A 16,508-nucleotide genomic window follows, 5' to 3' on the forward strand; every position below is an offset into this window, starting at 1 on the left:
CACACACGCAGCTGCAGCGATCAGGGTCATACTCCAGTGCAGGCGCCAGGCAGGAGACAAAGGTCGCCAAGACTCCCAGAGCCCCAACTGGGCACAAGTGGACCTGTCGCCGGCTCCATCTGTCCCTAGAAGCGGGTCCTGGCGAGGTCTAGTCTAGGCATCCGGAGCTACAGGATTGAGCGCGCGCTCCTGGACCCGCCGGCAACCCAGACAGCCAGGGTCTCCTGCTCTCCAGCACGCCACGGGTTAAGAAGCCTAAGGGGGGCGGGGGAGTCCGGCCTACGCGCCTGATTGGCTGTTGCTCCCGGAGCCCGCAGCCCCCGCGCCTCGGTATTGGTTCGCGGAGGGCCCCGCCCCCTGGCCTGGGCGCCCGAGCAGCGCGCGCCGCCCCGGCAGCTAGCCGCGCCGTGCGAGCTGAGAGCGCATCGCATCGCCGAGCAGCCGAAGCCGAAGCCAGAGCCCCAGCGGGAGGCGCAGCCAGAGCCGGGTCGTTCGGAGCCCGCGAGCAATGGTGAGTACGCCCGCAGCCCGCCGGGGCTCCGTGCAGCCCCGACGGTCCCAGCGGTAGCGCGGCGATGGCATCCTGGCCGGCTCGCGGGGGGCTGGGCGTCCCCCGCAGCTGCGGCCCGCGACCCGCTGTACTCAGGCGTGGAGCCGGGGGTCGTTCGGGCCGCGAGTACCTTGGTTCTGGGCTGCTAGTTCTGGCCTTGTGTGGAAGACTTAGGGTGGCGCGTTGGGTTTGGGGCAGGGGGACAGTTGATGAGATAGGTTTGGGATATGTGTAGGTCTCTGAGTTTGGTTTGGCGTGGAGACCTTGGGCAGCCAGGCCGGGTCGATTCAGAGATGTCAGGGTTCGGCTGGCCTTGAGCTCACATCCCTCGTAGTTCAAGTGGGTTTGGGGTTCGAGAACGCTCTGTACATCTTGGGAGACTGAATACTTTTCTCCTACTGCTTGCTGATCCTGCTGTGGCGCATGGGGTGGGGTGGCACAGAGAGGAGGGGACAGTCTGAGGTTCTGCGAGTTATCTGGTGTTCCCAGCATCTCCCAGTAATGAATCCTCAGAGGAGGGGCCAAGTGCTGACTCCTTTGGGCAAAAGCACCAGAGTAAAGGGGATCCTTGAGGGAGGGGATTTCGTTGGGGTTTTAAGCCTCAGGAGTGACATCCATCCAATCCAGTTGCTTTTGAGAGCTTCTGGGAGGTGAGTTGTCTCTGGCCCAGAGCCAAGGCCTCAGGTTGCCTTTCCGGGGCCTGTTATTGCCTCCATCACATGCCAGGTGTGCTTCTCTCCCTGTGGACCTCTGATTGCCTCCTCTAGAGCTGGCACTTTGGCCTGTGCACTCGATCCAAGGCACTCTGTCTGGCCTGAGATCTGTCTGGGCTCTCTGCGGTTGGTCTCAGAGAGTTGCCCACCTCTATGATGTCACTTCCAAGCCTGAGGGGTTCAGTGAGGAATGGAGGGGTACATAGAGCTGAAAAGGCTGCAGTGACAACTCCAGGATCAGCCACCCAGCCCCTGTACCCCAGCTCCTGCCCCTGCCCTCCCTCCCCCCACTGATAGGAACATACATTCCCCTTAGATACCCCTTTCCTCTGTCCTCTGACTCTCCTCTCTTACCCACTGGCATCTTTCCCACGAGACATCACTTGTCCCTGTAGAGACTGATGACTTAATTTTGCCCCCAAGGTGGCCAGAGATCATCTTGGGCCCGACTTACCTCCCCCATTAAGAATCTCCCAGGAATGTGCTGTTTGGATAGTTTCATGGCTGGGGAATGCATCACCTGTGGACCAGCTCTTGATTTAAAGTCTGAGGATGTGAGAGAGCAATAAGAGAGAGAAAGACTTTGAGGTTACACATCCTCTCTCTCTGTACCTCCCCTGACCTGAGCTGCTCACAAAGAGAACGCTTTTCCCTCCTTACAAAGCACCAGAAAGTCTGGTGTGGTGGTACATGCTGCTTGCTGGTCCCAGTGTTTGGGAGACTGAGACAGGCAGATCGTAAGTTCAAGGGCAGCCTGGGCTCAAACAAACCAACTAACCATCCACTCCGCCTTGGTAACATTTTTTTAAATTTAATTTTATTTGTATGAATGCTTGGCTTGCATGTATATAAGAATAACACATGCGTGCCCGGTACATACTGAGGCCAGAAGAGAGTGTCGGAGCTCCTGGAACTGGAGTAACAGTTATGAGCCACCATGTAGGTGCATGGAATGACCCCTGAGGGTCCTCTGCAACTGCTCTCAGCTGGCTGGGCCATCTCCAACCAACACCCGGAAAGCTTCCCAGCCCATCAGAAAGACTGTAGACTTTGTCCCCAAACAGATTGGGGTTCTAATCCCAGCTCCTTCACATCCCTGCAGGGACTTTGGTCGGGCTGTATTATAAGCCCATTGTGCACTCTCATCAATGAGATGGGTGATGGTTCCTGTCTCCTGGGATGGTGTGGGGATCAGGCTGAGATAAACCCAAGTGAGTGTTTGGAATACCATTTACTTTCTTTTACAACCTTGAGCTCGAATTAGGAAGTTCTGCTAACCATCCAACCTATTTTCTGGTCTGGAAGAGCCATTCATATTTATCATGTTTAGGAGAAGATGACAGTGATAAAGAGAATGCCCTGTTTCTTGTTTAACAGAGACTTATGAGATGCTTGCTCTGTGCTAGACCTTGTACAAGGGAAGAAAAAGTGACATAAACCATGTGTTGATGGGACTTCTATCCATCCCTAAACATCCTCAGGCCAGGGGTCATGTCCTTCAGGAAGGTGGCTATGTCATGCCCAGCAAGTGTTCCATTCTGGCTGGAGAGATGGGAGAGTCATTAAGCCGATATAATCTGAATAGGAAAACATGTTCCAGTTGGGGGAACCTGCGTGATATTGGACCAGAGGTGTGAGGACACAGAATACTCAGGACAGGGCCAGAATAGGGCTGTTTGCCACTCAGGTATGTGGGAGCAGGTGAGAGGGGACAAGGCAGGCCTGGGAAATAGCAGGGACAGAGAGAAGAGGCCTTGACTGCTGGGGTGGGGGGCAGGGAGCCCACTGTAGTCCAATGACGCACAGTGTTGATGTAGCATGAGTGGGTGGGGTGAGGACTGACGCCAGGCCTCCTTGGGTTCCCCTAAAGCTGGTTCCTTTGCCATCATTCCCCAGAGGGGCTGAGATTCAGGGCTACTTCACTCTGAGTCTTAAATCCAGCATCCCACCCTCCAGCAGAGCCCAGTTTTCCGCTGCCTCCCAGGTTCCTAATGGGGTTCCTTTGCCCTATACAGGCTGTTTCCTGTTGTTGGTGCTGGATCTCCCTGGTACTCCCAGCTCTCCACCCAGGTCCCTAACCTCTTGGCAGAGAATCAGCACGGTTCTTAATGGCCTCCTGTTGAAAGCGCCCCCACACCCTCAGCCCAAGCTGTGGGATGAGGACTCCCAAGAGGCTTTTTATATCTTCCCTACCTCCAGATGTCCTCAAACCACCCAGCGGCAGGCACAGAGATAGGAAGGAGGTGGTCCAGGGGCACAGCTAGGCGGTGTGGAGACGGCATGAGCCTGCTAGGTACTAGGACTAACGAGGCAGAGGGTTTGAAGGGAAGGAGACAGCCTGGACTCCCACACTGTTCTGGTGGTATCCTGTGAACCAATCCTTCACATTCCACACTGGGGGAGGGCGACTGAGTTTGGACCACTGTTGAATGGAGGGAGATCTTCACTGGACAGAGGTTGAGTTGAAGACAAGATCCAGAGCCCAAATTTGAATCCCGATGTCAAATCAGTTTGCTGTGTGACCTCAGGTCAGGCATCCTCCCTCTCTCTGCTTCCTTCCCGCTCATGAGGGGCAGATGTACTCTGCTTTTGAGGATGTCATTGTGAGGGTACCGACATGGGAACATGCAGAAATTATTAAAAACACAAGGGACAGTGTTATTATTTGAAGATAAGAGGTGAGGAGTTCTGATTGTATGGTGGTGGCCACCTTGCCACGGGCAGCGGGCCTGTCCTAGAAACTGGGTTACACTGGATTATTCATGTCCCTACACTTGTTCTTGGCCAAGTAGCCGAGCAGTGATGGTTACTCATGTTTCGTTGAATTGCCCCAGTTTTTGGTAAAGAAAGCTGCTGTTGCCTTCTGGGAAGGGATGATTGCAGTTTCTAAGATAGAATTCCATCCTGTCGGGAGTGGGGGCCTTGGAGAGCAGGCAGTGGCTACAAGGAGGGGGACCATCAGCTGATTGTTTTTGCATATCTGCTCTGTCACGTCCACTTGCAGTGACTGTGTGCCCCTGGCTGTTCCTTGTCAATTCATGCACCCACCAAGTCGGCCTGGGACAGCACAAGGCCCGGGGCTGTGGTCAGTGTGGCTGGCCGAGATTGACATGTCTCTGCCACAGTCTGATAGGCAAGCCTATGGGCAGGAAATGACAAGCACAGTTCCTGTTGCTATGGAGACGTGGGGGGATGGGGATGGGGAACCTGGCCTGGGGATCTGAAGAGGCTCCTTGAGACCATGACATTCTTCAATCTTCAAGCTACGGCTTCATGATGCAAGCCTATAACCCTGACCTTGAAGAAACAGAGGCAAGAGGATTGCCCAAAGTTTGAGACCAGCTGAGGGATGCATAGGGAAACTCAAAACTCAGTCTCCACCACCACAGAAGTGTGAGTGGGACCAAGAGGGGCTTCAGACCATTGGGAGCTGTGCATGCAAGGTGAGGCACCTGGCCTCTGGGAAGGCGCTTGCTCATGAGGGGTGCCAAGGATGATGTCTGGCAGCCGGCCAGAGCAGGTGCACCTGGGGAGGGTCATGTGAGGGATTTGGGTCTTGATTCTAAGGACAGTAGGGAGCCACTCAGGAGTTTAGAGTGAGGGCTCCTGCCCACCCCCATTACCCCCAGGCCCTTACATGTTTTAATCTTGTCTTCAAACCCAGGGACAAGGCTTCTTAGGTCTGGGCTTGTGAAAGCAGATGTCCGGAGTTCACTTTGGGAGCTGAGGACTTGAACTAGGTAGCAAAAGCCTTTGGCCCCTAACTGCCACTTCATTTAGCCTTCCTGAGAAAGCCCCTGGGGATGGGAACAGGACCACTGGGCAACAGGCAGAGGTACTGGGGGCTGCTGGGACTGGACGCTGGCCAGGCTGAAAGGCTGGTGGCCTGGTTCCTTTCACAGGATTGCCTTTGCTCACTATTCTCGGGTCCCACTGCTGAAGAGTGGCTGAGTTAGGTCTGGAACCCAATCCAGACCTCCCATCTCCCTGGCTCCTGTGGCAGTCACTCCCTGCCTGGCACTACCCAGGCCCCCTGACTCGAGGTGTCCTGGGATTCCGGACCACGTGCTCCTGTGTGTAGGTGGCACAGCCTCTGGCCCAGAAGAGGCTTCTCCAAGCCCACCTCCTGGCCTGCTCCTTTGCCTTCTTGGCTGGGATGCAAAGGCGGGTGTAGGCGGCAGCCAGGAGGACTCGGGTTACAGTGTAAACACATCATGTCAATATTTACTTCTGCCTGGAGCCAGAGCCTCCCCCTGCCATCTGCTGCCCTGCAGGTGCTCCAGGATAACCAAGGCCAAGTGCAGAGACCCCAGTAAGATACTCTTCCTTCCTAGGCCTCAGTTTCCCCATCTGCCAAATGACAAGGCTGGAACAGTCAACGACAATTTTTAGGCACCCCCTGTAGAGCAGTAAGCATAGTGATCCTAGCTTTGTGTTCCTGGCTTGTACCTAGCCTTCCCATTTCCCTGTCAGGGAATGGGGGGCATGTTTCATATGACCCTTGAGCTCTGGCCTTGTGCCCTGAGGAGGGGGTCCCACAGCCCCTGTTTTGGATGGTCAGCGAGGAGAGCACGCTCAGCAGAGCTGGCACAGGAAGAGACAGGAGAAATGGCCGTGGAAGCCCTTGTTATTCCAAAGAAATGTTTTATGATTCTCTGAATCCAGACGCTGGCTTGCGTCACTTGGGAACTGCAGCCAAGGGTGGGGACTGTAACCTCAAGGCCTCCTGGTGCTCTGAGGTCAGGAGCTGGGCTGGGGGAGTCCTGGGCTTGACTAGGACCCCCCAGTCAGATGGTGGAGCTCCTGATGAATGGGCTGAGGTCCAAGACTGGAACGACCACAATGACGTGTGGTGGGAAGAGGGGCACAGAGGATTGAGGCAGCTCATGGAGAGGGAGGAAGGACGCATTTCCTAAGCAGTTATTTTGCAGAAGTGAGTCTGTTGAGCATGTGAGTAGTCCAGTCCCCTCTGCCCCAGAAGAGGGACCGTAGGTGGCGCTGGCAGGCTTGAGAATGAACAGCCTGTGAAGGCAGGGCAGGGCAGGGCAGGGCAAAACAGGGTCCTGGGGATTGACTGAGTCTCAGGAGTCGGTCTTGGAGACCAGGAAACCCAGGATCTAATCTGGTTCTATCACTTTTTAAAAAACTACTTAGTTAATTAATTGAGATCTGGTCTTACGTAGCCCAGGCTGGCCTGGATCATTCTGTATAGCTGAATGGCCCAGGCTGGTCTGGATCATTGTGTGTAGCTGAAGTGGGGGCTTTAAACCTCTGTTTCTCCTATTTCTGCCTCTTGAGTGCTGGGGTTACAGGTACTTTCACACCAGGTTTACACAGTGATGGGGATTGAACCCAGGACCTCATGCATGCTAGGCAAGCACTCTCCCCATTGAGCTATGCCTCCATCCCTTTTCATTGTGTCACTTTTTGCTCTATGCCTTCTCCCTGAGCTTGCTTTCCTCTCTAGTGTGGAACTGTTGGAACTTTTTTGTACAATAGTTGCAAGAGTTGGAGTTAGAACAGATCCTGTTTCAGGAGCCCTGCTCAGTGTTGGGGAGTCCAGGGGTTCCACAAAGCCCAGCTCAGGGCTGGGGAGTCAGTCCAGGGGCTCCACAGAGCTCAGCTTCTGTCACTGTCACTGCCCAATGGTGATAAGGTGACACGAGTGACAGATCATGGACTCCCATAAACATAGGCAACATCCCCAGGGCACACGCATCCTACCCAACCTGGTTTTGCCAGGGTGTTCCCCTGCATAACATTGGGACCAAGATGGATGCCATTCTCCAGCTCCCATAGGCTCATCACAGGCAGGCTGTCCCAGATGTGCTGGCTGTCCTTTCTGTCGCCTGGCTTGAACTTTATCAGTGTCAACTCTTACAAGTTCCTCGGGGCCTGGTTCCCATCAGCTTTGGTCACTACTGAGTGTCTCTGAGGGACTTTGCTCCTGGTGCCTGTTCCAGAATCTGCTCTTTGTTAAACTGAGTTGTGTCATGTTGAGTAGATAAACTTTTAAATATCTATGACTGACATTTGGGTTGCTCTCAGTTTGGACTCAATGTGACATTCTTGTTCATGTCCATACGTGTCTGACTTATGTGGCTGCCACACCATCCTCTGACGTAGATGTTCCACTTCAGAGCATACCGTTCCCCTCCCTGTCACCAGCCTGGTGCTTGGCCTAGAACATGCTTCCAGGGCCTGTTTGTTTCAGCCCCGGCTCCTCCTCGCTAGCCCTGCCCCTGCCCTTGGGGCCTGGCAAACCCTGGATTTGCTGCATTCTGCCATACTGCATCTGGTGTTCCTCAGGTTAGAGAAGGGGTTCTGGCCCTGGAGGGGACCCCTCACCCTCGAGTCTGTCTTGCCACTGATTGCCTATATGACTTAGGCTCCTAGCTTCCCCTCCCCCAGCCTGAGTCCCCCCCACCCCCACCCCGTGAAGCATCATGTGGATAGAAGGTCCCCATCACTGGCTTCTGGTGGTCTCCCTATTTGGGGACCACTTGCTCCCGTCAGTAGGGCCTTCCTATCTCCAGGGTTGAACCAAGATAATCTCTTAGCCCTGACTACCCTGTACCTCTACAGGAGGCCCCAGGAGAGAAGATGGCTCTCCTCTCTCGGTCCCTTCCTCATAGCCTCCTTCTAAGTCTGCCCCACCCCAGCAGGTTTAGAAGAGACAGTCTTGGCATCAGGCCAGGCTGGGTGTGTGCTCTTAGCACTCCCAGGCTCTGGCCTTGGGCACTTCACCCCATCCTCACCTACAGGGTCATAAAAGCCAAATGAGGTCCCAGCTCATCCAAAGGACAAAAGCTCTGTGGTCATCAAATCCCAGCCTACAAGGAGCTCAGGTCCAGTGGAGAAAAGTCCCAACACCTCGTGCAGACCCACCTGCCAGAGACCTCATTTCAGAGAGAAGGAAGACTTTAGCAAAGCAGGGTGGCATGGGGAAATGGCTGTGATGTGGTGGCTGTAGTTGGCGGCCAGAGCAGAAGGTTGGGAAGAGGGCAACGGGGTAAAGATGTGGAGGAGGACTTTGGGGCAGAAGGAACAGGAGGTGCACAGAGCCAAAGGACTTGGCATGTTAAGGTGGAAGATGGCCGGCGTGGAGGAACAGAGGCCTCAGGGGAAGGTATAGAAGGAGGTAGACAGGAAGGGGGCTAGTCGTGAGAGCCTTATCTGGAGGGGAAGTGAAGAATCGGCATTTCATCCCAAGAGTGATGGCAAGTCCCTGGAGGTCTGTTGGGTTTGTTTCCGAAAGGCCCTGGCTGTTATGTGGGAGATAGACTGAAGGAGGCAGGAGCTAGGCAGAGAGGCTGTGTCCAGCAGAGATGCGCCCAGGCCTAAGGGCGTACCTGTGCTCGTGTCTCCAGAGGCTAGGTTTTAGGTCCTTTAGGAACGGAGTGGATAGAGAATGGTCATGCAAAATGCTTCTAGACCACCGTTCCTGGTAGGAAGGCTCGGTGGGCTGAACTGTCATCTCCAGCTAGACGGACCCATCTTAAACCTATACTTGAACTCAGCCTTGCCATTCTCCCAAGTTACCCAGTTCTCACCACCTGGCTCCCCGAAACCCAGAGGGCCTGAGCCTGCTTCCCCTGTCTTTACATTTCCTGCCTACTGAGAGATGAGGGCAGGAGCAGCCGTGGCTACAGGGACACCCAGCCCTGTGCCCTCGGCTCTTGCCCTATTCTGGGCATTCCTGTGGCTTTGTGGTTCCTGGGTGGCACTTCTTTTTCCTCGAGTGTCTAGGTGGTCAGTGGACTTCTTCCTGAACTTCCAGGAACAGTGGGCAGGGTGGGGGAGACATAAGAGGCCAAGAGAGTTCACAGAATTCTCTGGAAATGGGACGTAGGCGTCCTCTAGATGTACTTCCTCTTGGGGAGACAAAGACTAGAAAGAGGGCTGGGGAAACAGCTCAGTAGATAAGAATGCTTGCTGCTCAAGGCATGAGGACCTGAATTCAGTCTCCAATACCACGTAAGAAGAGGGGTGTGGCCCCCAACACTCATCTGTAACCCCAGTGACAGAGACAAGAGGCTCACAGGGCTTACTGGCCGCCAGCCTAGTTCCAGATGCAGTGAGAGATCCTGCCTCCAGGGAACAAGGTGGATCAGGATAGAGCAGGACACCTGATGTCTTCCTTTGATCTCCACACATACATGGGAGCATATACCTGCATGCACATATGTGTACACATACCACAGACATGTACACCGTCAATATCACACTTATATGCATCAAAAAATAAAAACAAACCAGAACAGGCCCAGAAAGGACAAGAATATTCCCCAGGCCACACAGCAAATTCAGTATTGTGTCTTAGAACCCGATCCAGGGTCCTGATCCTGTGTTCTTTCTGTTCAGAATGTGGCTCCTGGAGCCAACAGGCGTGGGTTCTGGTCTCACCTGTCACTGAGTCCCAGCTGGGTCCTTTGGTGAACAACCATCTCTGAGCCTTGGTTTTCTCTAACGTAGGATGGTTAACACCTTCCGCTGTGAAGCATGGCTGAGGGCAGATGTCAAGTTCTCAGACCTGTAGGCAGTGCACAGGGCAAGTCTTTAGTAATGGGGACTATTACTGTTGTGATGGTTCTGACCTAAGTAGTGTGTGTGTGTGTGCGTGTGTGCGCACACTTGTGGACACACGGAGACCAGAGGACAGCCTTGGGTGCTGTACCTCAATCACTCTCTACCCCCCACTCCTTTTTTGTTTGTTTTTTTGAGAAAGAATCTCTCACTGGCCTGGAATTTGCTGAGTCAGCTAGGATGTCTGGCCAGCCAGTCTTAGAGTTCTGCCTGTCTCTGCCTTCCCAGCTCTGGGATTACATGTGTGCACCACCATGCCCAGTTTTTCTTTCTTTAATTAAAGTTCTATGTGTCTGTCTGCCTGCCTGCCTGCCTGCCTGACAGCCTGTTGGCCTACCTGCATGAGTTTATGTACACCACGTGTATATCGATGCCCACAGAGGTCGGAGGACGTTGAATCCTCTGGAAGTAGAGTTACAAGTGGTCGTGAGCTGCCTGATGGGGGTGCCAGGAACCGAACCCCGTCCTCTGCAAGAGCAGCAAGTCATGGCTCCAGCAACCCCACCCACAGCCCTTCTTATGCGGGCTAGAATTCAGGACTTCTTGCTTGTAAGGCGAACTCTTTACCCACCGAAGCATCTCCCAAGCCCCTGCCCTCCATCTTTGAAGAGCTGGAAGTGGCTGTCCTTGTCCCCATGCTGCTGTCCAGGCCTGAGGGATGCAGGTGGATGGGAGGTGAGAAGATCCTTGTTGGGGGCCTGTCTGATTTTGCTTCTCCGTTATAATTGAGAGACCCCGATGCAGGCCCATAGTTTTCACCATCACCTCAACATACACAGACAAAAAGACAGAGAAAGAAAGAGACAGACGGACAGACACACACAGAGAGAGAAACACACACGCACACAGACACAGACACAGACACACACACACACACACACACACACACACGCACACACACACACACGCACACACGCACATACATAGACAAACAAGGCTGAGGTGGCTGGAGCTGTGTCTCAGTGGCAAGCAGGCAGGCACTGAGGGTCATGCCAGAGTAAAAACAGTGGCTTGCCACATGCTGCATTGCACCCCTTAGTGGCAGTGTGGCCTAGTGGTCACGAGCAGGGGCCATGCATTGATGGGAGCTTTAACCCCATATATGCCACTGATGTGCGAAGGACTCGCTTCAGGTGAGTTTTCCTCTCTGAGACTCATCCTTCCAGTCCCTGAGGTAGCAGCTGCAGCTCCATCCCTCAGTGAGATCTGCCTGCCTCTGCCTCCTGAGTGCTGGGATTGAAGGCGTGTGCCACCACCGCTGCCCGGCTTAAATTTTTCTTTAGATTTATTTACTTTATTCTTTGTGTATGAGTGTTTTGCCTGCATGGATGCATGTACACCACATGGGTGTCTGCTGCCTGTGAAGGTCAGAAGAGGGCATCAGATTCCCTTGGAGCTGGAGTTATGGATGGTTGTGAACCACCCAGTAGGTTCTGGGAACCGAACCCACATTCTCTGCAAGAGTAGCAAGTGCTAAGCTAGCTCTCTAGTCTCAGGACCTGGATTTGAACTTGGGTGTTTTGGTTACAGAGTCCAAGTGCTTTATGTGTGTCAGGTCTGTGTGTGTGCCTGTGTGTGGAGGGCAGAAGACAATGTGTGGGAATCTGTTTACTTCTTCTACCATGTGGACCCTGGGGATTGAACTCAGGTTGTTAGGCTTGGTAGCAAGTGTTTTTACTGGCCAACCCACCTCGTGGTCTCCTGAGCCCAAGTCCTTAAGCACCATGTTATCCATTGCTCTTCTGCAGTTTACCCCCACCCCCACCCCACCCGCATGCCCCCCCCTAGTAATTCTGTCAGGACAGCTGTGTGGACTCTGCTTCACCTGCCATGGGAAGAAAGTCCTAGCAGGTCTCCTGAAATTTCCTTTCAGCACAGCTCTGGGATGAGCAGATTCAGACCCCGGGGAAAAGGAATTGGAAAGTTCGAATCCTAGCAAATCCAGGAGCTGCACCGGAGGGAGGAACGGAGATCAGGAAAGATGCATTGGGGGGGGGGGGGACTTAGAAGGTGGAAAATGGTAGCACTCTAGCAGAACTAACATCTGCTGAGTGCCAGGCGTGGGGTTCTCCAGGAAGTGAGAGCCCTGTGGGAGCGCTAGACAAGCCAGCAGGGAAGTTGTTGGATGGTATCGTGTGGGTGTGCGGGCAACTTTGAAGGACCAGAGGAACGGGTAACTTAACTGGCCCAGGGATCTGGTGTTTGAGCTGGCTCCTGAAGTCTACCAGGAGTGGCAAAGCCAGAACCCGGACAGCCTGGCTCCAGAGTCTGTGTTCTCACCCATGCGGCATGCTCAGCTAGATGTGACTTGTGTCCTGGTCTCTCCACAGAGCCTTGGGCAACTCACCGGTTGCTTTCTCTTTTACCTTCTGCCTCTGTCCTTCGTAAACTCCTGCCCCTCTGCCAGAGAGAGTCTCTGCCTTTGTAGATACCTAGGACTTGGGGTGTCCCCGTGCTTTTAAGCTAGTAGGAACAACCTGGGATGTGACGGCCTCTACACCTTTCTGGTGGACAGTGTTGTCAGCCTGCACCAGCCCTGCCCCCATCCATCCCCCCCCCCCAACCCCCTGGGATTTCAGGACCATGGGAGCAGACTGTAAGGGTTTCTCAGGTTCTCGGGTGTGTGAGAGGACCAGTAAGAGGAATACTGGCTACCAGGGCATCTTTACTTTCTTTCCAGAGATCCTGACTCATTAGGGTTTGAGTGGGGTTCAGAAGCCTGCTTTTCCGGCAGACTCCCTGACTCTCACCTTCAAAGGTGACAGGTCTCCCTTGGGAAGCTCCAATTGGTTACACAGCTGTTCGTGGTCCATCACTGTCCCCTGGTGTTCTATTTCATCATTTCCACCATCAGAATATCACTCAGTTGGGGGAAATGATGCAAAGAATTTAGGGAATCTTGAGAGAGGTTTCTAACAGTCGTGAAGACCTTGGGAATCTTCAGTCAGCTGGGGAAATGGTGGCTCAGAGACTTTGGGCAGTTTTCCCAAAGCCAGCTAGAGTGCTGTAATACTTAATCCCGACTGTCGGCTTATTGAGATGCAGAATCATCTAGCAGGCAAAACTCAGCATGTCCGTCAGAGAGTTTCTACATTGGGTTCATTGAGGTGAGAAGAGCTAACCTGAATGTGGACAGAGCCATCCCATGGCCTGGAGGTCCTAGACCGAGTTAAAAAGAGCAAGCTGAGCAAGTCTTCCTGACCCTGGATACAGTGTGACTAGCTGCCACTTGCCCTGACTCTTGCCTTCCTTCTGGGTGGGTGTGTGTGCACACACAGTGTGTGTACATATGGGCAGATCCCACAGAAGCCAGAGATGTTGAGTCACCCTGGCGCTGGAGTTCCAGGTGGTTGTCTGCTGCCTGACATGAGTGCTGGGAACTGAACTCGGGTCCTCGCAAGAGCAGTGCATATTCTTAACCACTGAGCCATCTGAGCTCCTGTATCCTGCCTTAAACTGTAAGCCCCCCCTTCAGTTGCTTTTGGTCCGGCATTTGATTGCGTCATCAAGAAATGTACCTAATTCAGTGGCTGAGCGGAGAGTAAACCTGTTTCCCTGAGCTGCCAAGGCTACCCAGCTCCCTATTGCCTCCTGCACAGAGTCTGGAAGACACAGACTCCACTCTGCCAACCACGGCTATAGCAGAGTATAAGGTGATGAGGGGTGACAGTGAAGGACCGGCTAGATTGCTCAGCGGGTAAAGGCGCTTGCCGCCAAACCTGACAGACAATGTGAGTTCTGTCCTGGGGATGTCCGAGCTCCACACATGCATACACACACACACACACACACACACACACACACACACACACACACAGAAATAGGTAAATAACAGTGATGGTGCCGGCCAGTATGTGCTAACCACGGGCGGGTCGTCTAATAAAGAGCGGTGTGTACTGTTAGCATCGTGCCTGAGGAGCCATCCTACCCTCAGGCAGAAAGGTTGTTTCCTGATAGGAGACGCCTGTTTGGAGAAGTTAGAAGGGTGAGTTAAATGTTAACAAGAGATGGCTCACATAGGCTCTTGGCCAAAAGAATATTTGCATGTGTAAAAGCCCTGAGGTAAGTGACCTATATAGTATTGTTCCATGGAGCTGGAATCAATAGTAAGGGTGAGAGTGACCTAAGGTGAGGCCAAGAGGTGGCCAGGGGTTGGGCCCTGGAAAGCCATACAAGCCCGGTGAGAGCTTTGAACTTAACCCCCAGAGCAATGAACGCAGAGCCTTGTATACATTCAAGTCAAACTTTATTTCTTCAACACCAAAGGTCGTATTTAAGCCCTGAGAGCGAACATTGGCAGAGCAGAGGCTTCCCTTAAATTGGAAGGATCACCAGCTGGGCAGTGACAAGATCTCTCTTGCCTTCTGTCCTGCTCATTCTGGCCCATGGGCAGAGATGGCTTGGGGGAGGGGTCAAGCCTGGGATTGGCAAGGTGGTGGAGGGGGAGGACAGATATGGGGGGATGGAGTTGACAGGGCATAGCATTGTGATTGATGGAGGCAGGGTGAGATCCAGCCCATTGCTTTGACAGGTCACAGTCCGGAGCCAAGAAGGGTTGTGTGAGTGGCTGGTGTCACAGCCGAAGCAGCAGAGCCCGAATGCTGGGTGGAAGTCAGCCCCCCTGCCCAGGCCTTCCAGCCAAACCCTGACTGGGATCCACATTGCTGGCAGCTGCTTTTCTGGAGTCCTCTTCCAGGCCTCTGGTGGTTCCCCGCCACTCCCCCCATCCCTGCAGCGCCTGGGACTTCAAGGCAGGGCATGCGGTGAAGACAGAGGTTTTGTCTTTGAAGCAGCCAGTGGGGGAGGGGCAGCACTCTGACCTCCAGATTCTTTCCTGTGACCTCTCTGACCCTGGAGAGACCCAGGCCCTTGGGACCTGGGAGGTCCACAAGAAGTGGAGATGGCCACTAGCTCCACAGTGCGCAAATAGCCCTTCCCTGGGGGACGGGAAGGGGGCCCCAGGGGTCTGCCATGATGCCTCTGCCACAGAAAGGAGCTGCAGGGCCGAAGTCTGGGCTTATGGTGTCTCCTCAGAAGCTAAGACAGCCTCCTCATCTGACTCCCCAGGGTGGGAAGACCCTGGCAGCCGCTTCTCTGTTCCCGCCTTCTTCCCTGGTTGGGCCTCTTTGTCCACTGTTATCTCTGAGGGCTTAGTTACCAGAATGTTCAGCTGGGAAGCTGCCTCTACCTCCTTCCTTTGGGGCATTCACTCCTTCCTGGGAGCCACAGTTGGGACCCCAGCATCAGCTCTCTCTGGGGTTCCCCCTTCCTTCTCACCAGGTCCCAAGGCTGCTGTCCCTCTCTGTCACTGGGATTGTCCCAGTCCCTGGACCCAGTTTCCGTGCTCTGGGAACCAGCTTCCCTTCTTGCTGAGAGACCAGGACCCCTCACCTCCCTTCCCTCAACCTCCCAGGGTCCTGTATTCTGACATCTGCCTAATGCTTTGTAGGTGCTCAGAACATGTAACCCCCCACCCCACCCCCGTCTCTCTTCTACCTCTCTCCCCCATGACTCCCAGCCTCTCCCACGTGAGTATTTCTGCTCGGGGAGCTATGCATGGCAACTCGATCGATCCAGAAGTAGCTACTGTTGGCTGAGGACGTGGGGTGGAAGAAAATGAGGCAGGCTGAGGAACAGGAGGAAGGCGAAGGCCACAGCTTAGTGCCCTCTGGCTTCAGGTCCCCATCCCCTGTGGGCCAGTGGGGAGGCTCCGTTCGGGGAATCATTGCATCAAAGCAAAGGATATCAAGTTTGCAAAGAGGGTGGATAGTGACAGACCCCTGATGGCTCCTGAAGCCAGGGAGTCCTTAAACCTCACCTGGCACCTGAGGACAGCAGCCAGGACCCTTAATGCCACTTATTCTTACTGCCTCCCCCATCTCCCCCCCCCCCCCCGCCTTGTTCCCAGTCTCCTCCAGGGAGCAGAGATGGAACCATGATTTATTGAGAATTAACGCTGAGCCAAGCCCCAAGCTAAGTGGCAAATACATTGGCTTGTTTCATACACAGTCAGCCCAAAAGAGATAGGTCCTAACCCCCCCCCGCCCCCCAAAAAAATAAAAATAAAAAGATCTTGCTATAATGCTTGGGATGGTCCTGAACTCCTGAGCTCAAGTAATCCTGCCCCAGCCTCCTGAGTAACTGGGACTCTTTGGCTCGTGTTCTGTTTTTACAAGGGGAAACTGAGGCCCGGAGAAGTGAGGGAACATGCCCAAGTCCCAAGGCCAAGAGGTGTCAGGGTTCTCAATGAGTGCTTTGACAACTGTGAGGAGCATCCATCTTCCAGGCCACTGGTGTTTTGCTTGGGTCAGGAAGGCCACTGCTGGGAGGTCAGTGGGAGGAGGAGAAGGCTGCTGGGAGCTGTGGAGGAGTGCAGGTGGGTGTAAGCCAGTTCAGAGTTGAAGGAGGAGGTAGCCCAGACCTGTGCTGGGGCATTCCGGTGACAGGAACTTCCCAGAGGATACAGTGTATGACCTGGCTCCATACATTCAGGAAGGGGTGAAGGGAGGGAAGGAGCCCCTGGCAGGGCTGTGCCACGTGCAGGTGGACAGTCCTGGGGCTAACTCATACTCACATGGTCACCAGGGAGATATGGCTAAGGGTTCAGTGTTAGCTAATGACAAACGCACAGACTTGCCTCTGGCAGTCCATCGCTTCTT

At 54.0% G+C, this 16,508-nt stretch overlaps 1 protein-coding gene across 1 annotated transcript in view; it reads left to right on the top strand.

Moving 5' to 3' along the window:
* Window positions 1-398: 398 nt before the first annotated feature.
* Ece1 (endothelin converting enzyme 1) overlaps window positions 399-16,508 on the top strand; it is a 104,191-nt gene continuing 88,081 nt past the window's right edge. The window contains exon 1 of the mRNA XM_059255236.1: window positions 399-511. Within this exon, the coding sequence (XP_059111219.1) occupies window positions 509-511 (3 nt within the window). The 5' untranslated portion in view covers window positions 399-508. The remainder of the gene's footprint in view (window positions 512-16,508) is intronic.

The sequence above is a fragment of the Peromyscus eremicus genome, chromosome 2 (genome assembly GCF_949786415.1).
Source record: "Peromyscus eremicus chromosome 2, PerEre_H2_v1, whole genome shotgun sequence".
Taxonomy (NCBI): domain Eukaryota; kingdom Metazoa; phylum Chordata; class Mammalia; order Rodentia; family Cricetidae; genus Peromyscus; species Peromyscus eremicus.